General features: G+C 32.4%; 3 protein-coding genes across 5 annotated transcripts in view; 2 read left to right on the top strand and 1 right to left on the bottom strand.

The window, feature by feature from the left end:
• The first annotated feature begins 1,571 nt into the window (after positions 1 to 1,571).
• LOC101506133 (uncharacterized) lies at positions 1,572 to 11,015 on the top strand. Of its 2 annotated transcripts, XM_004508342.4 has the most exons (9): positions 1,583 to 5,000; positions 7,516 to 7,694; positions 7,844 to 7,912; positions 7,998 to 8,150; positions 8,253 to 8,416; positions 8,543 to 8,690; positions 9,976 to 10,098; positions 10,199 to 10,286; positions 10,419 to 11,015. In XM_004508342.4, exons 1-9 carry the CDS (start codon positions 2,120 to 2,122, stop codon positions 10,622 to 10,624), a joined length of 4,011 nt encoding a protein of 1,336 aa, XP_004508399.1. In that variant the 5' UTR covers positions 1,583 to 2,119; the 3' UTR covers positions 10,625 to 11,015. The 2 variants fall into 2 exon arrangements, with proteins under 2 accessions (XP_073226733.1, XP_004508399.1); XM_073370632.1 differs by lacking the exons at positions 9,976 to 10,098; positions 10,199 to 10,286; positions 10,419 to 11,015 and having other exon boundaries at positions 1,572 to 5,000; positions 8,518 to 8,654.
• Positions 11,016 to 12,844: 1,829 nt separating this feature from the next.
• LOC101505821 (uncharacterized) lies at positions 12,845 to 13,264 on the top strand. Its single transcript, XM_004508341.4, has one exon. The coding sequence runs from the start codon at positions 12,845 to 12,847 to the stop codon at positions 13,262 to 13,264; it is 420 nt and encodes a 139-aa protein (XP_004508398.1).
• Positions 13,265 to 14,698: 1,434 nt separating this feature from the next.
• LOC101493571 (homeobox protein knotted-1-like 4) overlaps positions 14,699 to 17,550 on the bottom strand; it is a 4,973-nt gene continuing 2,121 nt past the window's right edge. The window contains exons 2-6 of one of the 2 annotated variants that reach the window (XM_027337012.2): positions 16,042 to 16,162; positions 15,653 to 15,852; positions 15,257 to 15,388; positions 15,026 to 15,162; positions 14,699 to 14,916 (exon numbers count right to left, since the gene is read on the bottom strand). In XM_027337012.2, the coding sequence (XP_027192813.1) occupies positions 14,883 to 14,916; positions 15,026 to 15,162; positions 15,257 to 15,388; positions 15,653 to 15,852; positions 16,042 to 16,162 (624 nt within the window). In that variant the 3' untranslated portion in view covers positions 14,699 to 14,882. The remainder of the gene's footprint in view (positions 14,917 to 15,025; positions 15,163 to 15,256; positions 15,389 to 15,652; positions 15,853 to 16,041; positions 16,163 to 17,550) is intronic. The other variant, XM_027337013.2, reaches the window with a different exon arrangement.

Genomic DNA, 17,550 nt, shown 5'->3' with positions numbered 1-17,550 from the left:
TTCAAGTTCCTTTTTTTAACTTGACTTTTACTTCAATTGGTGTGACAACTGAATTGCAACCATTCATGTTAAACCTTCTAAAAAATTCACCAGCATACTTTTTTTGATGCATACTAGCCCTACATTTGTTTAAGTGAATTTCATACCAAAAAAGTAAGTCAACTTTCTTAGGTCTGACATCTCAAACTCATTCTTCATGATTACTTGAATTCTTTAATTTGCTCATTCCAATCACCAATAGATTATCAACATAAAGACCTATCAAGAGCATATATGACATTTCATTTTGAGTGTAGTGTTTCACATAAACTACATACTCTATTGTACATTTGGTGAAGGCAATGTTGACATGGAACGAATCAATCATTCTATTCCAAGCTCCAGGAACTTGCTTCAGGCCATAAAGAGTTTTTCTCGACACGTACACCTTATTCTCACACTTCACTCGTATTCTTTTATTGTTTTTTTTCCTCTTGGGTCAAACTAAATAGTTTTAATACCAAAATTGTTAGCGCACAATAATAACCTGCACTCAAAGTTATTGTCAATTGTAATACAAGAAAATGCTGAAAATATTTATTTTTTCATTGATTGAAAATGCCTATTTATACATAAGCCAATCTAGCTAACTAACAACATATGCTAACTCATTTTTAACAACTAACTAACTTATTGATTATTTAAGTTGGTTACAATGCCTATTTTTACATTGCTTGAATTATAAGTAATCTAATACACATAAGTGATACAAATACACACATTCTCAAAATATGTGACATTAATTAAACATTTATTCACTAAACTTATATTAATGAAAATATGCATTTATTTTAAGAAATAGGAGGATGATGTGTGTCAATAAAAAACAAAATAAGTGTAATTTTATAGTATAGATGATGTATCAAATTACACTCAAAGAGTTATACTAAGAATTACATTTATTTTGATAACATCTTATTGAATAAATATTTAATTCAATAACATTTTATTGATAATCATTTCCTATGTAATCATGATGCATTAAAATCAACATCAATGATGTAAGTATATATTAATTTTGATATATATCTTGATGACATAGTAAAAGACTAAAGATTAATGCCAATATTTATAGATATGATGTATATGATAATTGTTTTTAATCTAACAGTTGATTTTGAAAAATATTAATCCAACATGATATTATCAAATGAGTATAACTCTTAGCGTAACTATTTGAATGCAATATATATTTAAATATGTATAATATTTTAGTAATTTATTTGCCAAAAAAATCATTTAGGAATTTTAATGTATTTCTTTGTCTAGGAGACTAGGACACAATATCTATACATGTCTACCGTATAAATAAATATCTAAAAACTTATTTTTTATTTAGATTTGAAGATACAATTAATCAATGCAAATTACAATACCCTCATTTTTATTAGTTGTTCTGGTTTGAGAACACATAATTTATCACCTCATAGTGATGATCAGTTAATGTTGATCTAGAATTTAAACACGTGTAATATTTTGGTGCAAATATGCTGAGTCTCCCACTTTTTTCTATTCTTGTGGTGCCTTTTTGTGCGCATCACTTACCCGGGAAAATATTAACGATAGGTCCTTTCATATTTTGTCTTCAACAAGTGTAATAGCATTGTTGTCAAAAAAATAAAATACAAGTGTAGAAGCATCAACATAATTTGTGATGGAAGCATTATTTAAAAATTACAATTAGAATATGAAATAACTAATAACTGATTTTCAAAAGAAAAAAAAAAAACATAAATTTGATTTCATTGGTCATTGATAGAGAATGAGCGGCACTGTAAATGGAAGAAAAGAAAAAAAAGAAGCGCTATTTTTAGAATGAGAGATTCACAAGCAATTGTTTACGTTTTCCTCTTTCCAAACCGAGACTCCACCATCATCATTCTTCTCTCTTCTTTCTTTTTTTTCTCTTCATTATTTATCACTCTTACTTCGATCTTTAATTTCAATTTTTTATTTAATTTTATCCAAATTTCACTACTGTACATTTTAATCACAATTTCCACCATTATTAACCCTCCTCATTACATTTCATCATGTAATACAATGTGATTTCAATCAATAGGTTTTTTTTTTTGCAGCAATGGCGTTTGATCATAATTCTGTTCCAAACGATCTGCGTGTATTGAATGTGGCTCCGATAATGGCGGAGGAGCCGCTCATTTCTCCGGCAAGCGTCACCTCGCCGCCGACTCCCGATTCAGTTACCGATTATTTCTACCCGCCGTCGGTCTCCGCCGCCGCTGCCACATCAGCAACATGGTGCGTTCGCCCCATTGTGAATCCTGCTTCTATTGGTTTAAACTATGGGTCTAGTTTTGGGAACCGTGTTGTGGCTAATAATGCTTTGAATTTGGGGAATTGGGTAGGTGGTAATAGTAATAACAATAGTAATAATGGTTTGCATAATAAGGCTTGTAATGATGGTGTAAGTGTAGTTGTAAATGGTTTTTCTTATGGTGGAACTAGAGTGGTTGATGAGGTTGGGGACGATTTGGTTTCGGGTAGGAAAGTGAAGTTTTTGTGTAGTTTTGGTGGGAAGATTTTGCCTAGGCCTAGTGATGGAGTGTTGAGATATGTTGGAGGACAAACAAGGATAATCAGTGTTAAGAAAGATGTGAGTTTCAATGATTTGGTGCAGAAGATGGTAGATACTTATGGACAGCCTGTTGTTATTAAGTATCAGCTTCCTGAGGAGGATCTTGATGCATTGGTGTCAATTGCTTGTCCTGATGATGTTGAGAATATGATGGAGGAGTATGGAAAATTGGTTGAGAGATCGCCCGATGGTTCTGCTAAATTGAGGGTTTTTTTGTTCCCTGTCTCAGAGGTTGATTTTTCGGGTGCTATGCAGCTCGGAGATTTCCAGGATACTGGTCAGAAATATGTTGATGCAGTGAATGGTGTTGTAGATGGGAATGTGGTTTGTGGTGGGTTCAATAGGAAAGAGAGTGTTACAAGTGCGGCTTCAACACAAAATTCTGATTTGAGTGGGATAGAGAATATTGATAGTTCTGTTGCTGGTCAAGGGGAGTCGGCGTCCTGCGTGTTATCGCCTGGAGAGAATGTGGCTGCTTCTCCAGATACAAGTTCAAATACTGTTTCATTTGGCATGTCTGTGACTAAGACCGGTCCAACTCACACTCCATATATTCATAATGAGGCTGAGGTAGAAAAGTCGGTGCCTGTTACTTTATCTCAGCAGCCATTTGAATTGCACCAATCAGGCATGGAATTTCCACCACCTTCACCTTATTTGAACCATGCAGAATATGTCCAACTTCCTCCTCAGATGGGGTTCCCAAATTCCCAGCTTTTAGGAAAGACTAGGCCTGTTTTTGCCCAACAACAGTTTCATAGTAATAATAATACTCCTGGTTTAGCATTCCATCAGGTCATCTCTGGAGCACAGATGACAATGAATCAACCTTCTTCTCATGTTGGTGTAAGATCAAATGTCATCCAACCACAACCGATGATACAACCACAGCGTAATCATTTGAACCAATACAATGATGAAAATACATCAGGAATAAGGATTGTTCAGCTTCCTGCAGAACATAGCTACAATACATATCAGGTTCCAGTGAATCAAGTTCCATCTTTAATAGTTGGGGGTAATTGTGGTTTTGTTCAGGTTCCTCCACAAGAGCATGTTGTTTTCTCTGATGGGTTATTACCTCAACAACAAATAATTATACAAGAGAAAATCCACCGAGTTGAGGGTTGTTCTATGTGTCAGAAAAAGCTGCCTCATGCCCATTCAGATCCAGTTGTTCAGGATCAGCACAATGGCAATCCAGGTCCAGTTCCTGATCCAAACCCGAATTACCATAGTTTTCCGACGGAGGACACTGTAAACGCTCAAGCAACAAAGAGGTTAACACCCTTGAAGGAAGGTGTGGTTGAAGAATGGGTTAGCACAAGACCAAGTGTCATTAGCAAATTGGAAAGTCCTAATAGAGTAACACCTTGTCCCGATAATACTGGGGTTTCTCATAATTTTGAGTCTCAGCCTGATGGTGGGAGGATTTTAATGCAAAAGCCAGAAGAATTTGATCATCCCAGAAATTCATTTATTCAAGAAACGATTGGTAGGACAGGTGGAAAACATTCTTCTGGGGATGGGCTTGGGGCCATGAGAACGGCACCACCGATTTATCCAGATGATGTTGTCCACCAGCATATGATGCCGTCTGAACATGTCAATAATGATATACCTATAGTTGATGGAACATCTACACGGACTCCGGAATGCGTCACTCAAGCATCTCCCAAAGAATACACTAATGAACATACTGGTATTTCTAAATCGGATGTGGTAGATAATTGGATTAGACAAGGCTATCTAAGACCTGTTGATGGAAGAATGGACACTCTCAAGGCACACAATGAGGAAGGTTATGTACGCAATGACCAATGCTTTCTTCCAGTTGATAAATCTTTAGATTACAACACTCAGCTTGCTGCAGAGGAAGAGGTGATTCTCGATAACAACTTTGGCATGCCAAAATTGACAGTTGACTCAAACCAAACTAAGATGACATGCGTCCTGCCATGTTCTTCTAAGGGAATTTTATACAGGAACAATTCCAGGCTAGGGGAATATAATGAGGATTCACAACCACCTGTGTTGGACGTTCCTCAATCAAAGATTGGAAACCACCACAAGGATGATGCAGCATCATCTTCATCATCACCAACTGTCATGTTTGGGGATATGCAAGATTCTCCAAATTCAGTTTTTGGCAATCAGGATCTCTGGAATATACAGCACGAGACCTTCTTTCATCATGTCGTACCGAGCAAAGCTGCATTGGAGAAAGAAAACTATTCTCATATGGATCACTTTGGTGAACATCCAGGAAGCTACAAGAAACAAAATATGAATGCACAATTGGAAGATGGCTTCTACGAGTCGCTCAAACAGAATTTTACTTTAGAAAATAATTGTTCTGGCAAAGGTATGCAGATTGTTTTTTCATTTGAAGAAGCAAAATGTATTAACAATGCACTTAGTTTCCTAAAAATATGAAACTAGCTATAGATGGTTGCGGAGTTCATAGTACATATTGTGTTTTAGGGTGCAGCTAGGTTAAAACAAGAGAGGGATGAAAAATTTCTTATTATTATTGAAACTAAATATATATATATATATATATACACACACACACACAATGTTGTTAGCTATCTAATGAATGCAGAGAATAAAAGAAATATAAATTAGGAAATAAATGAAATAAGAGTGATTTGATTCTTTCCCAAAATACAAATAAACTTAAATAGAAGGTTTAATTGCAATTTTAGTCCCCCTATTTTAGCTGAATCGCGAAAGTAGTCCCCCCATTTTGTTTCTCTCCAGTTTTGGTCCCCAAAACAGAATTTTAGTTCAAAACTTCATGAAATTTCATTTTTTTTGCATTTATTTAAGTCACACGATGCCTCAAGATCTCATTTGCAACAATTGTACCTGAAATATATGATCATAAATGGTGTAATACGACTTTAAAAAAATGAAATTTTATCAAATTTTGGACCAAAATTCTGTTTGGGGACCAAAACTGGGGAGAAACAATATGGGGGGACTACTTTCACGATTCAGCTAAAATAGGGGAATCAAAACTGCAATTAAGCCTAAATAGAAAATCAACTAATAAACACAATCATATCAGATGTGATTGTTATATGTCAACACCCCCCTCAAGTTGGTGCATATATGTCTAGCATTCCCAACTTATTTACAAGAAATTCAAAATTGGGCTTGAACAAACTTTTGATAAGGATATCAGCAACTTGTTGTGAAGTAGGGACAAAAGGCATGCAAATCAAACTTGGATCTACTTTCTCTTTTATAAAATGTCTATCAATTTCAACATGTTTGGTTCGGTCATGTTGAACAAGATTTTGAGAAATATTAATTGTTGCCTTGTTGTCGCAATACAACTTCATTGGAAGAGTTATAGAAAGTTTAAGCTCTTCTAAGATTCTTTGAAGCCATAGCATTTCACAAACACCTTGGGCTATTGCCCTATATTTTGCCTCGCCGTTGTTTCTAGCTACTACATTTTGTTTCTTGCTCCTCCAACTAAGTTTCCCCAAACAAATGTGCAGTAACCAAATGTTAACTTTCTATCCGTGATGGACCCCGCCCAATCTGCGTCAGTAAATACCTCAATGCCTTGTTGATCAGGTTTTTGGAAAAATAGTTCCCTTCCGGGGGAACTTTTGAGGTGAGTGCATAAATTGACTCACTAAGCTAACAACAAAGGCATAAACTGTTCTTCCTCTAAATGTTCTTCGTGAGGTGAGTGCATAAACTGACTCACTAAGCTAACAACAAAGGCTATATCTAAACGAGTATGAGATAGATAAATTAGTCTTCCTACTAATCTTTGATACCGAGATGTATCCATTGGACACTGCCATCACTACCAATTTTCTGATTAGGATCTATTGGAGTATCAGTTGGCCTACAACCCATCATCCCGGTTTGTTTCTTTTAGAAGATCTAAAATATATTTATGTTGAGATACAAAAATCTTTTTCTTTGATCTTGCAACTTCCATTTCCAAAAAATATTTTAAATACCCAAAATCTTTAATTTCAAACTCAGCAGCAAGAGATGCCTTCAAATTTTTTATTTCACTAGAATCATCCCTTGTGATAACAATATCATCTATATAAACAATCAATATAGACATTTTACCTTAAGTAGAATGTCTCACAAACATGGTGTGATCGCTTTGACACTAAGAATATCCTTACTTCTTAACAAATTGGGTGAATCTTTCAAACAACGCTTGAGGTGACTGTTTCAAGCCATAAAGGGACTTATGAAGCTTGTAGACCTTTTGGTTGAGTTTAAATTCAAACCCCGGAGGTGAATCCATATAGACTTCCTCCTCTAAATCTCCATTTAAAAATGTATTTTTTATGTCTAGCTGCTGTAATCACCAATCCAAGTTTACGGCTAAAGATAAAAGAACGCTAATGGTGTGAAGTTTTGCAATAGGAGCTGTAAACCAGAGTTTATGGATAGAGGATCATTTGTGGTAGCGGTTGACACGATATTAGGGTCACCAGAATTCTTTTCTGGTATTGTAGTAGTGGAGGAATCATTTTTTTTCAGTTTCTTGTGAGGACATGGTGAGTTGCCACAAGATCAGAGCCGAAGCTCTGATACCGTGTGTTTTAGGGTGCAACTTGGTTAAAACAAGAGAGGGAAGGAAAATTTCCTATTATTATTGAAACTGAAATAGTACAAACATATATATATACAATGCTGCCACTGCCAGCTTTCTAATGAATGCAGAGAATAAATGAAACATAAATTAGACAATAAATCAAATCAGAGTGATTTGATTCTTTCTCAAAATGCAAATAAACTTAGATAAAAAATCAATTAATAAACACAATCATATCATATCTGATTGCTATATGTCAACACATATTCATTTTGTTTTGCTTTATTTATTAAAGGCTCAACAGAAGACCAACAACTTAAAGCTGTTGCAGAAGATGTAGCAGCTTCTGTTCTGCATCCATGCGCCCCTTCAAATCCTAGCTTGCAAGCCGGAGATGTTTCCTGTCAAAAAAATGCGGAGGACGGTGATGTTAAAAATAATCTAATAGATGCAAAATGTAGAGATACAACTCAGGTGATTTTGTTTATAAACTTCTCAGCATTTGCATCATCTTCTTTGTCTTATAATGCCATATGGTCGGCAAAATAAAATATTTTGTGTGCCACTCTCCCCTCCAGTGCTATTTTGTTAGTATTATTATAAATGTTGTTTTTGTCATTCAGGATGTGAAGAACAAGCCACCAGAGAAGGGAAATTTTGGCTTTCCATCATCAGGTGTTGGACGATTGCAGGTTGAATGTCTTTCACGTTTCCTCTTGTATGATTGTTTGCCGCCAGTACACTTGAGCTAACATCTTGTTGTTGGAACTTTACAAGGTTATAAAGAACAGTGACCTTGAAGAGTTGACAGAATTGGGTTCTGGAACCTTTGGGACTGTTTATCATGGAAAATGGAGGGGAACTGATGTTGCAATCAAGCGAATAACTGATAGATGTTTTGCTGGAAAGCCTTCAGAGCAAGAGCGCATGGTCTGCCTTTTGTAACTAATGATCATGATTTGCATTTTCTCCTACTCTCTTCAATGAATGAGAAATTAACTTACATTGATTCTGTGTTTATGCATCAACTAGAGAGATGACTTCTGGAATGAGGCAATCAAGCTTGCTGACTTGCACCATCCAAATGTAGTAGCTTTCTATGGTGTTGTACTAGATGGCCCAGGAGATTCTGTGGCAACAGTAACTGAGTATATGGCTAATGGCTCTCTCAGAAACGCCTTGCAAAAGAATGAGAGGTAATGTGTGCTTACATTTATTAGAATGTGTATTTGTATGTTTGCCTCTTAATTCCTCTGCATTACCCTGATTTAATTTGTTGTTTCCATAATCATAAAAGTATGATGCTAATATGATCATACCAGGAATCTAGACAAGCGCAGACGTCTTTTGATTGCAATGGATGTGGCCTTTGGTATGGAATACCTGCATGGAAAAAACATAGTACACTTTGACTTGAAAAGCGACAACTTGCTTGTGAACCTCCGTGATCCACACCGCCCAATATGCAAGGTCTAAATGTTTGATTTTGATGCCTATTTAGTACATCTCAATCCATATTTGTTTAGGTTCTTATTAATTCAAGCAATTATGTGGCATACTTCTATGCTGCTGTAGTTGAGCAAATGATTAATGTCATTGGAATGTGCTGAGGTGGCTTCCCTATAAAACACTAAATGAGATATATTGATCATGTTGATTCTTTATCTTCATTAAGGAAAAGTGACCCATGAAAAGTACTAAAATATGGCATGTCATATTTTAGATAGACCATTTATCAAAAGAGCGGCTTTAAGAAATCTGTCAAGTTAATCGGGCATTGGTTAGACTGGCTGGCTGTGTTAAAGGGTTTGGTTGTGATTGTGATGATGTAAGTGAAAGTTTATATGCAAAAGGGTATAGTCATAAATGGTTAGAAATTTAGAAACACTGCTTATAGTTATAGGCTATACAGCAAAGGTTTTCGTGGGGGACCAATTTTTTTCTAGAGTGACTAGATGGGAACATGAATGCAAAACAGAAAATATTATATCACCTAAGAATGTGTAGGACTGGATTTTCACATATCATAAGATCAACTATCTGATGCTATTTAGAAATCATCCATAATTTTGTACCCATAAGGTTATAATTTAAAGTTGGATTTGATGTTTACCTTGCACTAAGTTTCTATAATGCATAGTCTATAGAAAAGTTAAAAGCTGTTATGCAATTCTTTCATCACTTTGCAAATTGGATACAGAATAGATCCACATTGACTTTGTTTCTCATTAAGAAGAGGTTTACCATTGAAAATTACACTCCTTGGCTCTACTTTATTCGTTTTTGTTTGTCATCCAACCCTACTTAAGTTTCATTGGTTAGTTGTTATAAACTTGCAAATTTTCTTTCTCAGTTGTCATGAATGAGAAGTGTTTATTTTACAGTCCAATTGAGATCGACTGTAAGACATAGAAAGTATAAACCCAACCAAACCATTCCTCTGTAATTTGAAAACCTGCTACATTCGTCCAAGTTTATATCAAAGTAATTCAAACTTCTTTGGATTTGATGGGATTGTTTGATTGTATTTTTGGTTTAAAACGGTGATAAAAAAAAGTCATAAAAACATGTGGCCATTTTGTACAGCAAACCTCACAAAAATTACATGAAATAAAAAATAAACAAGGTCCATATTTTTCACTTAATTTTCCTTAATTTCTGGTCAACAAAACTATAGTTTGAGTATGAAGTAATCAATTATAGATCCTAGAACAATCTATTTACTATTTACATATTTGCTTGCTTTTGATATCAGGTTGGGGATTTGGGTCTATCCAAAGTAAAATGTCAGACACTGATCTCTGGAGGTGTGAGAGGAACTCTACCGTGGATGGCTCCAGAATTGCTGAACGGAAGCAGCAGTCTTGTTTCAGAGAAGGTCTATGCTTTTAGTTAACTGGAAGGCTGATGAACTTTTTTTTCTGATATGTTTTCTTCATATTTTGTCACTTTTTAAACTTGTTATGTTTTTGTTTTAGGTTGATGTGTTTTCATTTGGCATTGTAATGTGGGAACTCTTAACTGGAGAAGAGCCATACATTGATTTGCACTATGGTGCTATTATAGGTAATCGACTGCCTAATTGATAGTTACAATTTAATAGTGACTCAATGCGCTTTGATCCTTGAAATTGTAAGGTCTAGTAATTTAGTCATTCAAATTTACAAATGATAATTTAGTCTCTTAAATACAATTCAGGTGGTATTGTGAGCAACACGTTGCGCCCTGCAATTCCCGAATCTAGTGATCCGGAATGGAGTTTGCTGATGGAGAGATGTTGGTCCTCAGAGCCATCAGAGAGACCCACCTTCACCGACATTGCAGATGAATTACGTTCTATGGCAACAAAACGCCAAAATCAACAGCTACAACCCTCTCCTTTGCACACACAAGACACCAAATGATCTCTATTATGTTATTTTTACATTCCAATAGAAGCAAAACAGGGGGAAAAGCGCTTCCCAGATGCACTTTTTACTGAAGGAAGTTCTTCTTGCTTTCTAATGCACTTTTCCACAGCTGTACAGCAAGAAGCTTTAACATCAGATTTATCTTTGTAATGTTTTCATCCATTTGACCCACCAATGCATTTTGCAAACCATGTAACATGTCAAAGGGAAGGGAAGGCTAGGATTTATTTATTTATTTTTAATATATTGGTAACCTACTGTTGTTATCAAGTATCAGGCTTTTTAAGATTTGCTGCAAGGTATTCTACTATATTGGTTGAAAAGGATTGAGAGAAAATGCAAGACATCATTAGATTGAGTCAAAAATATATTTCATTTCATTTTAGACTTTGTGTACAACAGAGTATATACATAAGGAATAGAACTAGCTGACTCTAACTATCCTACTAACTGTGACCAACTAAAGCTGCAATTACATTAGTGAAAAATGTAAACCATTCAACTAATGTAGGATACAATAATTACATCGCACCTCCGGGAAAATCATGATATGTTTCATATCTTGGTGAGCAAAAAAAAAAAGAAAAGAGAACATTTCGTCCATGCTTTGATAGTAACTTTGTTTTATAAAAAAAATTTAAGACGAGGATTCAAAATAGGGAAAACTATATGGTTTATTGAATACTAACAAATGATTTGCATTTCTCCAATTTACATTTGCATTTCTTCAATTACTAGTTGATAGTAACTTCTTTAAATGGATATTGTAACAAGTTTTGCTTTTTCCACCCATCAGTATTGTTATTATCAGTACCCCTTTTTTTTATCCCCAATGATTTTTGTTACTTTCCAGTGTCCATTTCATTGAACTTTCTAGTTTGTTCTTTATCTGCACCTTGCGTGGGAATACGGTCCCACCCAGTTACAAACAATTCAACATGTTTGGATCATGCTTTTTCCCGTCTGAGTGGGCCAACGTGAAATTTAATCTAAGTACTATAAAAGATTAAAGTATTAATTGATATTACTCCTTCGCATGTTTTATAACATTTTTCCTTATCTTTATGCTAATAATATCTTATTGTTGAGTAGTATCAGCGTTTAAATCGTATCCAACTTGCTCAGTGCTCACGAGTCTCAAGTATATTTGGCACTCGTTGAAGAGTTAAAAAATAAAACTTTCTATTTAATGATTTTTTGGACTTTTTAAGAAAAAAAAATCCACAAGTTTTAATATATTTTTACTTAGTGTATTTGAATCCGAGATAGAAAAACGAATATTGTATTAAATTATAAAATTTTAAAAATTATTATAATTACAAATAAAATAATTTAATAGAAATTTGATTTGATTTTTCTAAATTAGATATATATTTTTAAATAAAATTATTATCAACTAATGATTATAAGTTTTAAGAAATGAAACTTTGGTGGACAATAACTTGTTCTATACCGATAAAAAGTAATATTTACACACAAATTAGCATTTTTAAGTTGAATTATAAATAATAATTATTATAATAATAATAATAATAATAATAATAATATTATTATTATGAACACATAAATATTGAATAGTTTTGTTGACCAATGAAAAAAAAATACATTGAATCAATATGAAGTGACATAAAAAATATTCAATAAATAATAGAAAATGTCATGTAACTTTGAAGTTGATAATAATGAGAAAATATTGAAGAAATCGAAAAGAAAAGAGAAAGTGACACAACAAGAAATATATCTATATATTTTTGAGTATTAAGAGATATTTTATAAATTGTAAAAAATCTTAATTAAATATCATCAAATTTTATTGTATTGTTAAAACAATCTTAATAATCATAATTTGAATAGCACAAAAATTATTTTTATTCTTTTAAATTGTTGATTGAATATAAATAAATTTTGTTACAACAAAAAATGTTTTAAAATCTATTAAAATCTCGTTTGAATATGGTCCCTTAGTATAATTAGAAATTTTTTATTTCCGAGTCTTTAAAGGAGCATTAGTTAGCATTTGACAAATCGTCTTGTATAAGAGAACTAGCACGAGGATATTTTCATGGAAACTTCTTTATATGTGTTGAAAATTCAAACGTGTATCTCATACGGTTTCTTTTGACTTTTCTTCCTTTCCTTCTTTCTCTCCATCACCTATAAATGCTTTCTCAATTAACAAAGCCGCCAATAACCTCACATCTTTAGAAAAAAAACATGGCTGTCTATGAAGGAAGACCATTGGTGATGGAAATGGAACGCGAAGAAGATTTTGAAGATTCAAACAATATAAGCGGGTGTGGATGCGGGTGCTTCCGAGTGTTCACCTCGAAATGGTGGCAACGCCGCCACGAGGAAGGTAAACACCTACTTGAAGAAAAGGATGAAGGAAATAGAGGAGAAGACACATGGGTGATGGAAAAATTGAAGAAAATGAAGGAAACTTCAGAAGTGATTGCTGGTCCTAAGTGGAAAACTTTTATTAGAAAAATAAGTTGGTATGGAAAAAAGAACCAAAAAAATAGGTTTCAATATGATGCACATAGTTATGCTCTTAATTTTAATAGTGGGGCTCAAAGTGAAGATGAAGAATATTTGCCTCCAAGTTTCTCCTCAAGATTTTCTGCTCCAAAATGAATCACGACATATATGTAACATGTTCTTGTATTTTACAAAGATATTAATTTGATTGCTAAAATTTCTTAATTTCCTTGTGTTCATAATTCTTATGTTTAATAAGTCTTCCACTTATATTGGTCATTTTCCCACGAAACAAAAAAGGTTCAAATGGAAAGAAAGGGATGTGAATTCTTAATTTGAAACGATAAACACGTAAATATTATAATAGTTTGGTGTATTTATTAAGTAAAGCTTAAGACACAAATTGAAGGAACGATTCCATAGCAAAAAGTTCTGGAAATATATATTCCAAAAGTATACGAAAATTCATTTTATTCGTTGCCTTTGCTTAAGGTCAAATCAATTTCACTCGTAATTCCTTTTGATGTTTAGAAGGCAATTGGAAGTTGTCCTCTTGCAACTTGTATGTCTCAATGTATGGTTATAATAAATCTTTTTTATAAGATAAGTCAATCATCCCTCGCTATCATTCAAATTCTCAAGCCAATACAAAAACTAATGTACACCTAATAAAAATTTGGGTGATATCTATTAAGTATCGTACTTCTAAAATAATTTGGGTGAATCTAGATTAAGTATCATAAAATGTTGTATTTCATACCCGTACCAATACATCATACGGTGAAATAAGTTTTTTTTTTTTGTTTTTTTTTTTTTTTTTTTTTTTTTTTTTTTTTTTTTTTTTTTTTTTTTTTTTTTTTTTTTTTTTTTTTTTTTTTTTTTTTTTATATAAGTCTTATAAAATTGTTTCGCCTATAGTTTTAGCTCGTGCTAAATTAATGTCTAACATATATATTTAAATGATTTTTTTTATAGACATGTTTATAAGATTGTAAAAAGCTTCTCCAAAAAATAGAGATCTCAAAATTTAATTTTTAGATCAATATGTTCATTACTTTTATTTTAAATTTGTGACATTTAAAAATTTATATTTAATTCATCTTAAGTTAAAAAAAAAAAAAAATTTAAAGTAATTTTTAGTAATGTTCTGAACATGTATTCTAAAAATTATTCAAATTAAAAATTGAAGAATAATTAATATGTTACATTCCAATAAGGACTAAAAATGTTTATTAGATAATTTTATAAGAATTAAAAATAATTTTTTTACTTAAAACTAAAAAAAATTGGTAAATAATTTAAGTGTTAAAACTAAATAAAATAAATAACCTATAGTGTAATTTTGTCTTTCAAATAAAGAAACAATAGGTAACTTATATTACAATAATCACACTAAAATAAAATTTGGATTCCTTAAACAAGGTCTGAGGTTGGATGAAAAAAAATATGATTGGATGAACAGACATCACTAAGGGTGGTCTCTTAAATTCCTTGACATATATTAATGATCATAAGCAATATCGGTAGATATTTGATGTTGCAAAATTGGTAGATACTTTGAAGTTATATATAGTATGCCAGAGTCGCAAATAAAAATAAGGAAAATAAATACATATATATAAATGATGTATCAGCATTCTATCCATTAAATCTATATATGCGTTATATCAAACAGCATCCTCAATTCCTCATATACACAGCAATGCAAGAACTTTGGTGTAATTAAACGAATACTATTCCTTAACACCGATTTCATCCTAAATACTTCCTTTGCTCACATGAAACTCTGGTTACTGCTTTCACCTGCACTGTTCTCATAAAAAAAAACTTAGCATATTAGTCATAAAAATTTATGATTTTTGTTAACTAATAATAATATAAAGTGATGGTCATAACATAACATAAATTGGTATGTACCTCTTGCGCTTGGTTTTGGAGTTGGTAGATGATGGAGAGTTAGCGTGCCAATTCCTTTTCCTTTGATTTATAAACCAATTGTTTATCTGTTTTAATTGCAACCCTGTTTCCTGCACTAATCTTGCCTTGTCTTCCTCCTATATCAATCAATTCATATATAAGTCCAATATTATATTATATAATCTTTTTTGGAAATTAACATGTATTTAATTAAATTAGTAGCTTAATTACAGTAGGATAAGGCCATTTAGAATGTGATTGCCACCAAGCTTTCAAAAGAGAAGTGGTGTCCCCTGGGAGTTTCCCTGCTCTTCTCTTTCGTAGAATTTCCTCTCTTACATCTACAATCTTCTCCTTGTAACCCTGAACATACAAAAATTATCATCCAAAAATTCTACTTCATTTTGAAATATGGACCACAACATGAATTAGTTCTCGAATTATCAGAACATTAGTCAGGTTAGTCTCTAATGTTACAATAATTTCACACTATTTTAACAATAAATTATATCTTTCAATAACTAATTAGTATTTTTTACTAAGTCAAGAACTAAAGTAAAATCGTGTACACTTTCGAAGACTAAAACGAAAATTTATCTTATTAGCGTTACTAGTATATTATAGTACCTGTTTGAGTTCATGCTTCAACTCAAGCCTAACTCGCTCCATCAAAGACCTTTCAGTCTCAGTGGGGACAAGAGGACCAAACCCAAGTGTATCAACTCCATCAAGGCTTCCACTTTCATATAATAACTTGGCATTACTCTCTGCTTGCTCCTCTTCATCGTCCGACATTGTTGCTCCTGTTCCTTCCCCTGAAGATACACCTGCATACCACTTTCAAGATCATTAAACAACTCAATTTGTTTAAATCATCCTATAAAATTTTATTATTTTTATTAGTCGTTGTGAGACTTAACCACATCATTTGTTTTGAAAAACAAAATTACTATTGCATTTTTTCTTCCATAGGAAATTAATTATTTGTTGAATAATGAATGATAGTTTAGTACTACCTGTCAAGGTTTGCAGAGACTGCTCAAGATCCCAACAAGCCATCACTGCCTCCATGGCATGAACACGGACATGTTGTTGCAACTGTTCTTTGAAGGCACATAGCAAAAGAACATAATGCGTCTACAACAAAAAAAGTACCAAATTATAGCTTAAATCCAATGAATAATTAATAACATGTTTCTTAAACAAGTAATTAAGATGATAAACAGTGTCTTCAAATTTGGTATCACAAAATATTCTAAAAAATTCAAAAAACTGATCATGACCATATTAATGTTTCGGCAAAAAAGAGAAGTGGATTAATCCCTTGTTGAGAATAATATGTAAAAAAAAAAATTATAGATTTAGATTAAGGCTTAAAAATATCATTAGGGTATAATTTAAACTTAAAATTTTGTTTGAAATATTATGATTTGTTCTACATATAGTGTTAAATAATAATTTAACATACTGTTTCTCCATGAATCTAAACACACATAAAATCTTATGAGAAACAAGTGGGACAGACCAAGGACAATACTAACGGAAAGAAAGATTCTATAAAGCACTCCTAAATGCTTTGTAGTACTCCATTATTGAAGGGAGTAGGATCATGATAGTAACCATTCAATTGTAACTAGCCACAACAAGACAAAACTGATTCACCCATAAAGTGTGGCTAACAGCCTAACACTACTTTCTTTATTGGATATTTTATTTAGTGGAATTTGCAGCTACTTTGTATTTAGAAGTTACTTTTACTTCAATTAATATACTCTTTTCTTCTATCACTTTAGTTAACCATCATATATGTGCTAGTACACTATTTTTTTTTCTCTTCACCAGCAAGTTTTTTAATTAGGCATTGTTATCTATAATTTATTTGTGTTTTGACTTATTTTTCTAAATTTTTTATTTTAGGTCAATAAACTTATTAGAGTGCTAAAAATTATAAGTGATGTTTTTAATTATCAACATAATTGAAATGTCAATACTACTATATACATTTGATTAAAAAGTACTTAGGTCTAATTTTATGACCCAAATGCCTAGAAAGTACTTATGTCCACACACACACACACACAAAAAAAAGTCGAAAACACCACTACTTTTCCTACAATTATCATCGTTATTATTCTTCTAGTAAATCAGTAATTTATAGGAGTACTAGTATTTTATTTTAATTATCCTCAAACTTCAACAAATCAAAGGACATAATATCTAATTTCGGACAGAAAAAGAGAGAAAGACACAAAAGGTTTCACATTATGATTTAACAAGTAGCGTGAGCATAATAATAAACATATTCGTAAAAATGATAATGCATGAGAGATGCACAAAACGGTGGAATAAATATAATAAAAGATTTATTTCTATGTGTCCATCGATATGTACGTATTTAACTAAATCACATAAAATACATAATCAATTGTGATTTAATAGAGATGATATATAATCAATTGTAATTTAATAAAAATGATTTGATTTTGTCCTATTAAGTTGAATATATATATATATATATATATATA

The sequence above is a fragment of the Cicer arietinum genome, chromosome 7 (genome assembly GCF_000331145.2).
Source record: "Cicer arietinum cultivar CDC Frontier isolate Library 1 chromosome 7, Cicar.CDCFrontier_v2.0, whole genome shotgun sequence".
NCBI classification, from domain to species: domain Eukaryota; kingdom Viridiplantae; phylum Streptophyta; class Magnoliopsida; order Fabales; family Fabaceae; genus Cicer; species Cicer arietinum.
Note: the sequence above shows the minus strand (reverse complement) of the source record. Positions and strands in the feature narration are given on the sequence as shown.

Bases quoted from the DNA above. Each gene is read 5' to 3' on its own strand.
- LOC101506133 (XM_004508342.4), top strand. From the start codon at position 2,120: ATGGCGTTTGATCATAATTCTGTTCCAAACGATCTGCGTGTATTGAAT. The intron at 5,001-7,515 runs GTATGCAGATTG...TATTTATTAAAG, and splicing joins AAATAATTGTTCTGGCAAAG to GCTCAACAGAAGACCAACAA. The intron at 8,151-8,252 runs GTCTGCCTTTTG...TGCATCAACTAG, and splicing joins CTTCAGAGCAAGAGCGCATG to AGAGATGACTTCTGGAATGA.
- LOC101505821 (XM_004508341.4), top strand. From the start codon at position 12,845: ATGGCTGTCTATGAAGGAAGACCATTGGTGATGGAAATGGAACGCGAA.